The sequence below is a fragment of the Clytia hemisphaerica genome, unplaced genomic scaffold, assembly GCF_902728285.1.
Source record: "Clytia hemisphaerica strain Z4C2 unplaced genomic scaffold, Clytia hemisphaerica genome assembly, whole genome shotgun sequence".
Classification (NCBI taxonomy): Eukaryota; Metazoa; Cnidaria; class Hydrozoa; order Leptothecata; family Clytiidae; genus Clytia; species Clytia hemisphaerica.
In genome coordinates, this window is record NW_027104262.1 from 569,552 (window position 1) to 586,095 (window position 16,544).

The window sequence follows — 16,544 nt, forward strand, 5'->3', positions numbered from 1 at the left end:
AAAACTGCATGTACTTCCACCTCATAAACATACCTATATTTGGGCTTTTTTGGAGAAGCTTAATTTAGCCGTCATGAATGTGTCCTGTCAGATGTCCCATAATGCACCAAACTCGAAAAATTTTGGAAAATCCTTGAAAAATCCGCCATTTTGATGACGTCATTGACAGAAAAACTTGAATAAGTTCAGGTAGAAAAAAGATTTCGAGCTCAAATTTTTACCAGAGATTCAAATTAAAAATTTAAAGCATTTTAAATCGAAATTGTTTTGATTTTTTGATGACGTCAGCATTTTTTCGCAAAAATGGTTTTTCAGCCATTTTTGCTGACGTAAGCATTTTTTCGATTTTGTTTTCCTATTTTCTAATTTGTTTTATTTATATACGTCTCTGGTCGAAATTTCAGCTCGAAATCTTTTTTCTACCTGAACTTATTCAAGTTTTTCTGTCAATGACGTCATCAAAATGGCGGATTTTTCAAGGATTTTCCCATTTTTTTCGAGTTTGGTGCATTATGGGACATCTGACAGGACACATTCATGACGGCTAAATTAAGCTTCTCCAAAAAAGCCCAAATATAGGTATGTTTATGAGGTGGAAGTACATGCAGTTTTGAAAAAACCGAAAATGAGCCCCTTACGACCGTTGAGGCCTATACACAAAAGCAATGTCTTCTTCAAATGGTAAGTGCTTACTAAAATCTTGTTATTTGTAGACCATTGTTGAGCAATTTCGTTCAGGGTATGCTTCTCCATACTGCCCCAAAATTTAGACTTAGGGGTATCCTTGTTACCGCTGATAACATTTATAAAGCTTAATGAACGCGTACGGGGGGTTGCCGAAAGTGAAAAATAAACAGAAGGAAGGTGACTCTAAGACATCCCTGTCTCAGAGATCCGGTGACGTTTTAAAATCCACCGGGGTGGCTATGAAGAAAATGAAAATTCACCGGTTTGAATTTCAGATCTCAAAAACTCACTGGGTGAGAATTTTTAGCTCGATTTTCAACCGGGTAGGGAACGATTTCTAATTTTAAAGAATTGACGAGTCTAGTTTTCCTATAATTCACGAATATGTACTTTTTTTTTACTTTCTCCGGGTCCTAACTAATTTACACGATTTTCAACCGGGGTAAGACGATAAAACTTCCAAGTTTTGACCGAGGTAGAGAAGTTCAATAAATTTTGACTGGGTTACTCATTATCCCACTGGGGCTTAAAATTAGGCCATTTTTGGCAGTTTTTTCACCGGGTTGTCCACCGGGGTGGATCTCACCGGGTTACTGGGTCACATGGGTTTTCTAAGCATCGACCTCTTTAGCTGTACCCCGTTATATGTCGAATTACAGATGCTGTGCGTTGTTTTCTTATCAAAGTTTTCCTTGTGAGCTAAAATTCCCGTGTGTTTCGTCCATAACACCTTCTGTTATATACCAAACTCTAGAGGTGAGAAACTTTTCCCGACAGTCACTGTTTTTTGACATTATAATCCAATCTGACCCTTCTAGAATTGTGGAGCCCCCCTTGTGGAGATAGGTTTTCTCGAATTTAGTTTAAAAAACCTAATAGCATTCATATACTACCCTGTCTCACAGCGCAATTTTTTATGTGGTATATTGAATTTTAAAAAGGGATAGCAAGAAAGCTAATTAATTTTCCAGTGGGACTGAATGTAGGGTACTTTTACCACTGCGGAAAAACATTTAGAAAATAATTTTCAATTTGCAAAAATATACGTACGGTTGAGATCAAAATTATTGACTGAAGCTTGGATAGAATTGTACAACTGCACTATTTGTTGAATGCAGAGCTACATATCTCTTCCACGAGGCCTATTCACTACTGGATGATGTAACTCTGCAGACCAAGGCTTAAAAATCTACTTTATACGATTTAATGCTGCCAGAGCAGGCTTTTGTAATTTGAGTCATATTTTCCAGCTGTGGAATTGTATCCACATAATCAAGTTGAAATATTTTTTCTGATATTAAAACTAGGTCACAGTGTGGATCTAAACCACACTGAAACGACCGCCTTCCATCACGCATCACGCTCGCGAAAGAGCGCGCGCACATTATTAACGCCTACATGTCATCTCCAGTACATTTTAGATTATTCATTGAAAACAGATTACAATATAGTCATTTTTCATGTCTCGATTATTCAATTCCGAATAAAAGACATTCAGCCAAAAAAAAGAGAAACACCTGGGTAATCTAGTTAAAAAAACCGAAAGTAAATGGTAGACGAAGTAATGAGCGGAGGCAAAACGAGATTAGCGTACCACTATGAAAGAAACCGCCTCCGGCGGTCGATGACCCTTCTGTTGACTCACCTCCTTGGCAATTATCCCTTGTATGGGTTGTAGAAGAGGCCATCAACAACATGTATAAATGTTTAACCTCTTTTGGCATTCTTCCAAGGAGTTTGATGAAGTTAGTGTATATCTAGAGTTTCAAAAATAAACGGTATCATAAAATAATAACGTTTTGCCTTACAAACTCACTTCGGTAGCCACGGAATTAATGTCGATGTATAACCAAACTGCTTACTGGCAAAGGTGAAGCATAAGCGAAAACATGCATCAGATGATTTTAAAGTCTGTGAAAAATTTGGCTAGCACCAGGTTTCGGTCGTTCGCATTTCCTTGGGAGATACAGTATAAATGAAACAAATACAAACACTATACCTTCTCGTAAATTGGATGCTTTCGAGTAAAAAATAGCATTGAAAATATTTGCAACATTGCGTGCATACCTAAAACAGTCACTTAAAAGGTACAAATACGAGGACCATTTTGATGGTGTTCCTCCTGGAAAGTCGTGCCATCCACTTCCAACAGCAACCACTCTCGCTATCCACGCCCATACCGCCGGATTCCTAAAATGTCGTAAACGCATACAGACGCATCAACAACTTGCAGTTGACTTTTCACGAACATTAATTTGCTAGCCGTACGTGTTCAAGAAATAGTAAGTGTACTTCATGGATGCAGTCCAACCGAATGCAAAAAAAGTGGAGCCATGTAAAGAATAAAGATTTCTAAAAACTTTATCGTTGCATTATGGTTCGCAATTCTAAATACTTGCAATGAAAGACTGACTAACCTGAACGTGTACCATGGTTTCGCAAAATGCGGGTCAAGTGGTCGTAGGAATTGGAGTTCATAAAATCAGGTTCTCCACAAAACACTTCACACGGCTCTTGAACTTTTTGATCGATAGTGTAGTTCTCAAAGATGCTGCTGTCCAAACCATCTTTTTTGGGAATGTTACTGTCGCAAAATATTGTCTTAGCATTTTTTCCAATTTCCTGAAAGACATCGCCACGAGTAACCTCCATATCAATGTCTACCATTTCCATCTCTTCGCCGGTGAATTTGTCAGGGAAGTCGTTGAAATTAATGCTCGATTCTATACCATCAGCTTCATCATTAACGCTCATATCTGTTGGCTTCTTGTTTTTGAGGACGTTAATGGTGTCATCGATGTTGATGTAGTCCAATGAATATTTTCTTTCTTCAATGGCACCACCACATGTCGTGCATTCTGACACGGTCGGATCATTTTCAGAATTACAGACTTTACAAAATAAAGAGGAAGCCTACCATCCACGCTCGCCTGTTACCTTTGTAGCAACAGCGTTAGTTTTTTGAAAACGTGCTAGACGATTGGCTATGAAGCCGTTGCGAAACTCCTTGAATACTTCTTCATTTGCACTTTCCGTAACTTCAGCGTCACCAAAAAGATAGTAGAGTGGTTTGAGCTTCTCATTCCATTGCAGACGAGAATCAGGTCGGGGGCGTGCATTCACCTACTTGACACTGGAGTATGCAGCCAAACTTTCAAAATCCAAATCATCTAATCTCAATTTTTTAATATCCTCATCAATCAACGGGATAATCTGATCTAGAACACTTATCTTGCCAACTTTTTTGATGCTTGTTGTATTTTCCAAATTCTTGTTTAACAAACCCTTCTTGTGGAAGATCCGGCTACGTTCTTTTATTACACCTGCTTTAACAAGACTAACACGATCAGCAGCAAGTGACACGTTTTGCCTTGGAGAAGCAGTCACCATTTGGAGACAAGAGCACAAGATGTGGCAGTTCCCCATGACCTTCAGCTGCACACTTTTTGGAAAAGTAGTTTGGGCAAGTGCTTGTGGACGGTTCCTGGTCACTGCCATGATCACTCATTTTGAACACCAGAACGTACGTAATTTCTATAACAAAATGCATAGAAAGTTCTTCGTAATAGCGAAGTGCCGAGCCAAAAACGAGGGGTTGAAATTTTCTGTCTCGAAAACAATAATATTTAAAACCTCATCCATAACAAAATATCAATAATCCCCATTGATTTTTGTTCCGTTACTTTTACCCTACTGCCTAACGAATTCCTACTGGGTGAAAGAAGGAGGTGTACATAGTAAGTACGCATTTTCCAAACTCAAAATGTAATAGCGCCTCTTTCCTTGTACGGAGAGAACGATAGAAATGACGTTATCCTTTGGCTAAACCTCTCTCCCGCCTTCACTGCGTACGTACTACATGGATGGCCCCTAATTACATTACACGTTAACTGCAAGGAACTTTTCTGATATACAAAATTGACCCAGTAGAATGGCATCGAAAGTTTTTATTATCAGAGGCTCTTATAGCTCAAGTTGTTGGTTTTTCATTGATAAATACCCCTGTCTCAGCCAAGGACATAAGCTGAATTTCTAGTCACACTGTGATTTTTTATAATTACATTATTTCTTTTACAAGCATATGGGAAAATCGGGTCGACGCTCAATTTGCTTAGCAAAATCTCATTTTCGCAGTCTTAATTTATGGTTATTTATATGCAGATCGTGATCGGCTATCGTGATTTTCTTTGTAATTTAGCACCACAGATGAAAATCTTTGGTCTAAGAACTCTCAAACAGCTTTATAAGTAACCCTAAAAAGTTCAGCGTTTTAGAAAAGCTTCACGAATTTTTTTGCATTTTAGCCTATTTTTTACCGAATTCGAGCCTAGGCTTAAAAACGTTACGCTTATAAAAAAGAGTGTATCTAGCTAGAAGGATCTAGTACGTTATAGAAAGTTCAGATATTGTATCTATCAAAAAAAACGGAACTACCACTCGTCATTCCCAAGTAAACACAACCAACGTAGTTCAGCAAATGCAAATAATTGCAATAGTGTGAAGAAAAATTCCTCTTGCTCTGATGTTAACATCGTTCGCCGCCAACTACGAGTATACTCGTACTAAAGTCTGTTCACGATAAGTGTGCACTCTTTTTCTTTTACATATAACTTTTGAAGGAATTCTTCAATCTTTATAAATTTGGTACCGTTAGAGAGATATTTGTGAGTGGAACAATTTGAAATAAAAAAGTCTTTAAAAATGTTCTAAAAATAACTTTATATATAACTTATTGCCCCCGCAGGAGCGAAGCGACGAGGAGGCACTCATAGTTTCACGCATAGATATTGGACTGGAATCTCGAAATTTTGTTGTTTTTGTGTTTTGTCGCGCAAGCATCCCCGTAGTTAGTCTCTTCCGTAAATGTTCGGTTTTTTTTTCAGGACGGTAGTTGCTAGCCTAAAAACTTTTTCTTTTTTATAGCAGGCGCCGCGGGCATTTTACTCAGCTTTCGACAGTAGATTCTATTCCGCTTGTAGAATTTTGCCAGATTGGTCAACATGCAGGAAATGGAATATGGAGAAGTTTCTGGAAGTTTTCTTAAATTCAATTCAAGCTCTCTTCTCCTGCAGTCAAAACGCATTTACTTTTGACTTTGGGATTAAACAAGATATATACATATACCAATCAGTGAATTTGCTGACAGTCAAATTACAATCTGTCTCCTGTCTTAGACATTCAGATTGATTCATTTTTCGACCCAAACAGTTTGTCCCGGACGTTCAAACTGCCACAGTTCTGAGAGGAAACTCAGGACTGGGATAAACACTGTCAAACCCAGTTTGAGTAGCACCCTCAAGCTGATTGAAAGTAAATCAAAGTAAAATCAAAGTAAAGGAATTACAATAACTTATATCATATATAATTTGTTTGAAACAAAGCCGGTCTGATATCACACTGAGATTGCAATAAAAAAGGGAAAAAAAGGCTTGATAAAGGCTGTTCCGTGAAAATTTGAAGTAACACTTGAAAATCTATTTGAATTGAAAACTTTTTACGGTCATGGAACAGGAGGATTTATTAATTGACTTAGATACAGCATTGAGTGTTGCGCATTTCCAAAATTCATGTAGAACAACTCGCGGTCGTACATATTCTTGCGCTGTTGATTGTTTTCTCGAAATAAGTTATCGCCTGCTTCTTCCTGAAATTAAAGCGAAACTCTCATTTGAAGAATTAAGTGAATTCTTTTATTTGCTTTATATAAGTGGTTCGATGGAAATTCCAATTGAAAATGATATCACTGACGTCAAAAGTAATGCGTTTAGACTGCTTGATGAAATTCGTGAACCAATATGGTCAAAAATTATTGAAAATTGTGGTACGTATGCTAGCAGAAATAGTGATGCACAGTTTACAGAGCTTTTTTCAGATAACCTTTTCAAGACATTATCAGAAGGAGAGAAAAGATTGTTTGAAACAAGATTCGATGTTCGAGGAACTTGCCCTGTTTGTAATAACGAGAGACAAAGTAAGACAGGTATCATTGTTGCTCTTCTTACAGACTTTTTATATCCAGAGATAACGATTGACCCAAACAACTGGCCAGATTGTGTGAATAGAGCTCTTGAGCCAAGTACAGAAGTTTATTGTAATATTTGTTCTGTCAATATTCCTGCCCGGTATCAATTTGTTGACCTTCCATGTTATTTGTTGATAGAATTTAGTTCTACAATTCACAACAGTTGTACATTTTTTGATCAAATTACCGTGAAGGGAGATACTTATAGATTACAAGCCGTTGTTAGAAATCTAGGTTTTCACTTTGCATGCGGTGTATTTGTCGAGAACAAATGGGTTTACATTGATGATTTAAATCCTGAAAAAATAATTTTTGAAAATGTTAATGCAATGTTTTCAGAAAATGATAAAGGATGGTTTTTTGCTTTTTATAAAAAAACTGATGAAGAAATAGACTTTGTGGTGCATGATGCAACTGCTAATGTCGCAGCAAATTCTAATCCAGAAGAAATCATCTTTAAGAAAAATATTCAGACTGATGAAATCAAGAAAGAATATCCAAATCGAAAGAGAAAATTTGTCAACTATGAAGGACTTTGTAATAGTAATAGTAATAATAAAAAAGTAAAGCTTGATGATTTATTCAAAAAAATTGACAAAAGGATACACATTGACCCTTCAAAACAGAAGCCAAAAATTGGATATGAAAATAGAAAGACAAAGTATGACCCTTTGAAACGTAAAGAGCGACATCAAAATTCTTATGACCCTGACAAACAAAAAGCAGAATACAATCCCATAAAACGTAAAGCAAAATACGATCCCATAAAACGTAAAGCAGAATACGACCCCACAAAATATAAAGCAGAATACGACCCCGCAAAATATAAAGCAGAATACGACCCCACAAAACGTAAAGAACAGCATCAAAAATCATACAACCCTGAAAAACGAAAGGCAAAATATGACTCTCAGAAGCTGAAAGAAAAACATTGTTCTAAAAAACAAGATAAAAGATTAAATTCCCAGGAAACCGAAATTGATCACAACATTAATAAAAACATGAAAGATTTTCAGAAATCTATGAATTTTTCAATTGTTCAATGTCAAACATGTTTTGAATCCTGGCCAATAAAAATTACATCAAAAGTAAACTCAGTCAATGATTACATTTGTACGCGTTGCAAAAGAGACAAAGGTACTCCCAAAAAATTCAGTTCTGAGAATAATATGAAACCAAGTCCAGTACCAGAAGCACTGAAAGGTCTCAATCAAATCGAAGAAATGCTTATTGCTAGAGCTTTTCCTGTAATGCAAGTGTATACCCGACCAAGAGGAGGTCAGAGAGCTTATAAAGGTCACGTTTTAAATTTGCCTCATAATGTTCAAAAAATTGCAGATGTCCTACCACGAGAGCCCAGCGACATTCCTATAATGATTTTTAAAATAAATGGGAAAAATAATACTTCAAAAGAACTTGTCGTTAGACGTGAAAAGATTTTACAGGCATTATTATGGCTGACAGGAAAAAATGAACAAGGTGAACCTAATAATTTTCTATATAGTGAAATCAATATAGATATGGAAAGGCTACAAAAGCTGCCTGAAAATGGATTCATTGACTTACCAGACTTGCACGTACAAATGAATGAGAAAAATGATATTGAGAGCGGTGAAGAAAATGAAAGTGACAACGAAAATGAAGATGTCAGTGAAAATTATGAAGAATTGCCAGATTTAGGTCCAGTTAATGATGATAACGATGAACGTGTTTTTGATGAAAACACTGAAATGAAAAGTTTCTTACCATCTAAACTAGAGAAAGCAAAGGAAGCTGACTTAACAAAAAGTGAAATTTTGAATACAAAAACTGAAGTTGATATTGGAAGTACTCCACTTAGTGAATTCAATACACCCTACTTAGCAAGTCTTGCATTTCCGACATTGTTTCCAGACACAAAAGGTGACCCAACTAATCCTGCAATCATAAGGGAAATAGCAAAAAGTGAAACAGAGAGTTTTGCTGAAAAATTGAAACATTTAATCAAATTTGCCGAAATTGATGACAAAGGAAAATGGTTTTATAGATTTGCATCTCATCCAAGATTTTCCTTTTGGGGCTTCAATATGCTGTATAGAAAAAGATTGATTAGCCAAGGAAATTTTTTTATCAAGCAAAACCCAGGTGAAGCTAATTTGAGCATTGAAGATTTACAAGATCTTGTTAGGGATAATGATCACTACGTAGTAATGAAAAAACTACAAAGATACTCAAAGAATGTAACAGGTACGAATGCCTATTGGTGCGATGTCAAGGAAAAATTAAAAGCCACGATAACACAAATGGGCACGCCAACTATATTTTGGACATTGAGTATGGCTGATTTTCACTGGCCAGACATTCATGATTTATTTTCTTCAAATGACGAATCTGAATCTGCTGATTTTAGACAAAACATTGTTGATAATCCTCATATAGTAGATTGGCTTTTCACTGAACGAGTAAAAAGTTTTGTAAAACATTGGTTATATGAATCTTTAAATGCAGAATGGCATTGGTATAGGTTTGAATTTGCAGTTATGCGTGGTTCTATACATTGTCACGGTTTAGCAAAATTGAAAGATGATCCAGGAATATGTGAGTTGACTGAGAAGGCTCTGCAAGGTTTTTTGGCTCAACAAACTTTATCAAATCAAACAGAGATTGACCTTGAAAATAATACTCTTTTAAATCTTGCTGTAATCGAGGGAAACAATGCTGAAAGGCAAATCTGTGATTATGTAGATTCTTTAATGACAGCTATGAATCCAATTGAAGGACCTGTTGATGAATGGGAAAAGCCAAATGTTCATCCATGCAAAAAAAGACTTGAGGATATACCTGAAGAGGATTTAGAACAAGATTACATAGATCTAGCAAATAGCGTGCAACGGCATACAAAATGTAGTTCAGCCTATTGTCTAAGAACTAAGAATGACAAACAGGAATGTCGTTTTAAATTTCCTTTTGAATGCTGCGAGAAAACACATTTAACCTTTGAAAAAGTAAAATTGAAGGGAGGCGGTGAAAAGTATGTTCCAAACATTGTTCTGAAAAGAAATGATCCTAGAATGAATAGGCATCAACAGCTTCAATTACAATCATGGAGGGCTAATTGCGATATACAAATTATCCTTGACCACAATGCTTGCTTGAATTATATTGCCAAGTATGCATCAAAAGCAGAAAAGATATCTGACGTTGCAAAAGAAGCGTTTACATCTGTCATTGGTAATCTTTCAGGAAAGGAAACTTCTGGTAATATTTTTCGAAAACTGATTATCAAATCTGTCGGTGAAAGAGACTTTAGTGCTCAAGAAGTAATGCATCAAATTATGTCTTTGAAACTACATTGCTCTTCATTTGATGTTGTAAGTTGCTCTCTTGAGGGATCAAGACAAATGAAAATTGACAATGATGGCGTTGAAACCAAAACCTCTTTCTTAGATGATTATGCTTCCAGATATGTTTATGAAGACAATGAGATTAGGCAAAGTAACCTCATAGATTTTGTTTCGAACTGGAAAATAAGTGCTAAAGACAAAAAGATTCAAAGAGGAAAAAGGCAGTTGTTGTTCGTACTTTTCCAAATTATAGTCCAAACCCAAAGAGTGACAGTTATCCTTTATTTTGTAAATTCCAATTGATCAAGTACAAACCATGGAATGATTCTGTAGACAGTCTCTGGGAAGGTTTACAAGCAACAAATGAGACATATTGCCAGAAATGGAAAGAATTCATTAACAGCTCTTTAGGAAGAGAATTAGTTCCGAATTGGAAAAGGCATTACATCAATGCAAACAATTTTGAATATCAGGTTGAAGATGAAGAAAATGAAGAGGAAGAAAGTGAAAATATTTTTTTACGTGAAGATTGGATGGATATAGCAGACCTGAATTCCATGCCCAATAACGTTTCTACAGAAAATCAACAATATTGGACTGATTCTTATGATTCTTATACTCAAGATCAAATTAATGCAATGCCCTTTTGGATTGAAGAGAAAAAAAAGACTTTTGAAAATGATAATCCCACAGATTATAGTCAATATCAAGTTGAGAACTTAAATGCAGAGCAGCTCCAAGCTTACAATATTGTACATGATCATGCTCAAAATATAAATGCTGACCCTTTACAAATGATAATCACTGGGATTGCAGGAAGTGGAAAGTCATATTTAATAAATTGCATTAAAAAACTCCTTGGCAAAAAGTGTTTATTGACATCTTATTTTGGTATTGCTGCCTTTAATATTAATGGAAGAACATTGCACAGCACACTCAAATTGCCAATTCGAAGCAAGTTAAAGCATGAACTCAAAGGAAAGTCACTTGACAATTTACAAACTAACCTTAAAGACATAGATTATATTATTATTGATGAATTCTCTGTAGTAGGCCAAAGATTGCTAGGCTGGATAGATAGTCGCTGTCGTCAAGCAACAGGAAAATTAGAAACTTTGTTTGGTGGAATATCTATTATATTAGTAGGAGATGTTGCACAGTTACCACCAGTCATGGATGATGTATTGTACCATTCTTTTCCAAAAAATGAAATTGCAGTTGCAGGTTATCTGGCCTATTGTTGTTTCAGAACTGTCGTAAAACTTAAAGCAAATATGAGATCTGCTGGTGAGGATGAGTCACAAAAGAAATTTAGAAAAGCTTTGAAAAATTTGAGAAATGGAAAATCAACAATGGAAGACTGGAATTTTTTCTTGACCAGACAACCTGAAAAAAACCATGTTGACTATAATAAATGCATCAGGCTATCCTTTGCAAATGAAGTTGTCAGAGAACATAATGGGAAAATGTTGGATTCTTTACAATCACCCATTGCAGTCATTAAAGCAAAAAATACTCCACCAAGTGCGTCAAAATCATCCTCAGAAGAATTTGGTTTAGCAAATGAAGTTTTCCTTGCCAAAGGTGCCAAAGTAATGCTTACAAGAAACTTGTGGTCAGATGTGGGACTTTGTAACGGAAGTTTGGGCATTGTCAAAGACATAATATTCCAAAGAAACCACTTGCCACCTGCGCTTCCTATAGCTGTTATAGTAAAATTTGATAGATATACAGGGCCAAGTTTTTTTGATGATGAAGATAATTGTGTTCCAATTGTGCCTATCATAGAAACTTCATCTGAAGATAACGTACAGAAAGAAAGAATGCAAATACCTTTGAAACTTGCATGGTCGATAACTATTCATAAATCTCAAGGTCTTACATTGGATAAAGTTGTAGTGGATTTGGGTAAGAAAGAAAGCATGGATGGTTTAACTTATGTTGCATTATCACGTGTGAAAAAGCTAAATGACATGGTAATTGAATCATTTCCATTCGAAAGAATCAATAAATTGAGTGACGGTAAAAGATTCAAATTTAGAGTACGCGAAGAAAGCAGACTAGAAGAATTAGCAGCACGAAACAAGCCTTAGAAGTAATTAGATGGAATAATTTAGTATATGTCATGTCAAAATCATTGCATGGGGGGGGGGCTCAGGGCAGGGAAGGGTATTTTGCAAAAAGCAATATTTTCTTTTCCTTTGAAATACATTCTTATCCAACGAGTGAAATTATTTAGTACTTTTTATCATGAAAAATCGATGAATTTAAGATAAGAAAGATTTCAAAACTAGTCCAACTACAGGGTGTCCTATGAAAAATTCCCCAGAACAATAGATGAAAACATTCTTTTGTTTTAAGAGGAATTTTAGAAGCCTTGCATAGACTTTTCAAATCCTTACATTATTTTTTTTATATTTTTATCCTAACTTATAGAATATTATATTGTTTTGTAATACATGAATTTTTTTATATCTTTATAATAAATTTGAAGGATATTATATTTTTATACAGAATTATTGAAATTACGTATTATTTATGATTTTGTACAAATTTTATTTGATTGATTGAATTTACATTTATTACTTCCAAGTTCCAAGTTGATTACAATAATGTGAATGTGAATTGATGTTTGATCTTTACCACAGAACAATAATGAACAATGATAAAAATGATAATAGTAGAACAATGAATGAATATGGACAAAAGTGATTATTTTTGGTGATTGAATTGGCAACGAAATTCCGCTGTAACGAAAATTATTCGAGAATCGTCATTCAGCATACTCTACTCCCAACGACAATGCTTAAAAATCCTGTATTATGGAACTTTGACAGTAAGTACAAATAATCTTTTCATTGTGTACTTTTATAGGACTAAGGTTTATTAATCTTTTATGTTTAACCTGTGTTCTTGTTGATACTTACCAGTCACTATTTGGGAAATTAATATCAAAAATTGAAAGAAACTTGTGAACTATTTTGAGGAAATTTTAGTACACTCACCATATTATCATTTAATTTCATGTTTCTTATTTTCCATTTTAAGCTTATCTTATGAAAGAGGATTCATTTACTTTGACAACGCAATATTGCCTCGTTACTGCTACGATTACCACGTTACGTCATCATTTTCCATCCTTCTACACGATATTGCTGTTACAACTGCAAGATAACTGGCATATCAATTTTGTCCATGAGATCCCTTGTCATGTCGTTGGGAAAAGTCCTGGATACGCTATTTCCTGGTTTCTGCTCATCAATATTGCCTCGTTACTGCTACTATTACCACGTTACGTCATATCATTTTCCATCCTTTACACGGCGCTGTTCTAGCTTCTAGATTACTGGTAAATCCATTTATTGTTAACAATTTTGGATCACGATATCCTTTGTTAAACTGTTGGGAAAATTCCTAAGTACGTTGTTATCTGTCAATTTTTGGTTCCTGCTCGTTATGTTTCTGGCTCATAGCATTTCTTACTTATGCTGTTTGGTTCTACTATGGGTCATTTATATTACAAATTGGTTGGAATATACTAACATGTCTTTTGAGTGTTTTAGTATCTGTAATTGACTCTACCTGGACACTTTTGCTAATGAATATTTTAAGATTCGTATTTTATTATTTGTAAAAGTAATTCACGTTTTTAGAAAAAAATATATTTCATTTATGTTAGCTTTATCGTTGATATCTCAAAGAAAATGCTTTTGAGAAGAATCATTCGAATTATTCCTATAATCATTTCCAAACTTTCGCTATAAAGCATTAAAAAGCTTTAATAAGCATTAATTAGTCTTTAATAAGCATTAATTAGTCTTTATAAATGCTTATAAATAGGCATCTGTAGCGGGTGGCAGTTAGTGAAAGCTATGGCTAGTAATAACTTTTAATAATGGTTAAACTTTTGCTATCTTTTTAGTGCACCTTTGAGATCTACATCAAATTCTGCGTCGATTGGTATACAATTGGAAGGCATTTGAAGTCGCCGAACATTAAAATTTCGATAAAATTTCAAGAGGTCAAAATTTCAATCTATTTTAATGGACATGGGCCTCAGCATGTTTCTCTTTTGATAATCGGGCGGCGGAGGGATGGGTAATATTGTTGTTATAATCAATAAATGTTTTGCCGCGATACATTTGAGGCTACCGTAATTTCTCTAATTTAATACGACCAAAAAAATAATTATTTTGGAGGTGTCGCACTAATAATAGGAGGATATAAATTGCTCTGAATCTGGAATCTTTTTATCGTACTAATAATTAGAGGAAAAACTTTGTAAAGGCGCGCTAAATTGGAGGAAAAATAAAAAAGACAATTTTTTTTATTTTCTGTTTTTTGTTTCTTTCTTTCTTTTTTAAGCTTTTTTCTAACCCATATTTTCTTCTCTTTTCAAACTCTTCCAACTTTTCACGTGTCATCTGCCTCATTTGGGCGAAAAGATCAGCGTTCTCATTTGAAAGAACAAAACTAATCCTGAAAAAATCAGTTCGTACTATAATTAGAGGAAAATTTGAACTTTACCGTATTAAATTAGAGGAAAATCAAAAGTAGGTAAATGGGTGCTCGCACTAATAATTAGCGGATTTAAATTAGTTCAAAATGACGAAAATAATTTCCTCGCATTAATTAGAGGACGTATTAAATTAGAGAAATTACGGTATTTGATATGACGTAATTAAAATCCCAATCAATAAAGTACGGAGTTCGGGAGTTTGCTAGGAAATAATTACAAATACGATAAAATATAATGCAATACAATTTCTACGCCGAAAAGAAATAGCTGCTATGGTCCTTTCAGCACTGCTATAGCAACGTACAGCTTTTTTATTTATTTAAAAACATAAATTTTGTGACGCAAGAAGGTTGCGCTGTCAAAGAGTCATAATTATACGTATAATTTCAAAATCGATTGCGTCTCCGAATTTCCAACATCTCAACCAATGAAGTATAAGCCCGAAGGGCTCTAGAAGTCAATCTCCTTGGTAGGTATTGAAGCCAACAAATCCTACCAAAGTTGCGCGGCCTTGAGTGGCTCGCCTGGTTTTTACTTTACACAAATGACAGATTGAAACTAAAATTTACCGCTAAATATCAATCGTAAACAAAGGAATTGCCAGATTCAATCCGTCGTTAAAAATGCAGTGCATTTTTTAAGGCTTCACTTTTTCTTGCCTGAGAAAGGTTAGAGATCAAACACTAGCCCTTCGGGCCTTAAACTCAATAATCTCAACCGATTGGTCCCCAAGGGAATATCATCGTGTCCATTTTCTTTCGTAGCTTTAAAAAAGAGAAAATATAATTTGGTTGAGATGTTCAGATTGTTGCTGTTTTGAAGAGTGGTTGACACATTAATGAACGGGTAATACGTTTTTTGATATCTGAATTTCAGGATTCGAGCCACACTGTAAAGGATTAAAACTAGATTTTTTTCTATTTTTTCGATATTTCGAAAAATGAAGTTTAACTGAGCTCGATGTATGGATAACCGCTTTTCTTCATTGGTATTGTGTTAACTTGGTCTTATGTCAATCGTAGTCTTCCTCGATCTATTTACTCGACTACTTTTGGTAAGTGTGTAAGTATCTTTGTTCGATTTGACTTCATTTTATTTGCAATTTTACTAATTTTGACTTTCACAAGCGCGACCTTTTTCTGATTTTCACACCTCTCTTATGTCAGTCGTAGTTTTCCCCGATTTATTCACCCGTTCAATTTTAGTAAGTATAATTCTTTTTGCTTTCAGAATGTCGAATCAAATGAAGTTTGACTGAGCTCGATATATGGATAACTTCTTGTCTTCATGGATATCGTGTCAACTCGATCGTAGGTCAATCGTAGTCTTCTTAGATTTATTTACGCGATTATAGTTGGTAACTGTGTAAGTATTTTTGTTCGATTTTACTCGATTTTCTCGATATTTGTCGGAAGTTTACTTTTGACTTTTTGATGCGGTTGACGATTAAGTTTCACATAAAGATCAATGAAGGCTTATAAAAGAGGGTTGTTTTCAAAATGTCGAAGCAAATGAAGTTTAACTGAGCTCGATGTATGGATAACCTCTTTTCTTCATTGATAATGTGTTAACCCGATCTCATGTCGTTCGCAGTTTTCCTCGATTTATTTTACTACTTCTGACTTTCACATGCGATTGACGATTAAGTTTCACATAAAGATCAATGGAGGCTGATAAAAGAGAGTTGTTTTCAGAATGTCGAAGCAAATGAAGTTTAACTGAGCTCGATGTATGGATAACATCTTTTCTTCATTGATAATGTGTTAACTCGATCTTATATCATTCGCAATGTTCCGTCGATTTTTTTACCCAATTATATATGGTAATTGTTCAAGTATTTTTGTTCAAGTTTACTCGACTTTCTATCGATTCTCTCGATTTTATTCGCAATTTTACTACCTTTGACTTTCACATGCGATTGACGATTAAGTTTCACATAAAGATCAATGGAGGCTGATAAAAGAGAGTTGTTTTCAGAATGTCGAAGCAAATG

The 16,544-nt window shown here is 34.9% G+C and overlaps 1 protein-coding gene and 1 long non-coding RNA gene across 2 annotated transcripts; both read left to right on the forward strand.

Moving 5' to 3' along the window:
• Nucleotides 1-6,402: 6,402 nt before the first annotated feature.
• On the forward strand, nt 6,403-12,125 carry LOC136816647 (uncharacterized). The gene is made up of 2 exons (XM_067072981.1): nt 6,403-10,183; nt 10,366-12,125. The coding sequence occupies exons 1-2, from the start codon at nt 6,403-6,405 to the stop codon at nt 12,123-12,125; spliced, it is 5,541 nt and encodes a 1,846-aa protein (XP_066929082.1).
• A 285-nt stretch (nt 12,126-12,410) lies between these two features.
• On the forward strand, nt 12,411-13,752 carry LOC136816655 (uncharacterized). Its single transcript, XR_010847955.1, has 2 exons — nt 12,411-12,868; nt 13,081-13,752. It is a non-coding gene; the product is annotated as an uncharacterized lncRNA (long non-coding RNA).
• Nucleotides 13,753-16,544: the final 2,792 nt, after the last annotated feature.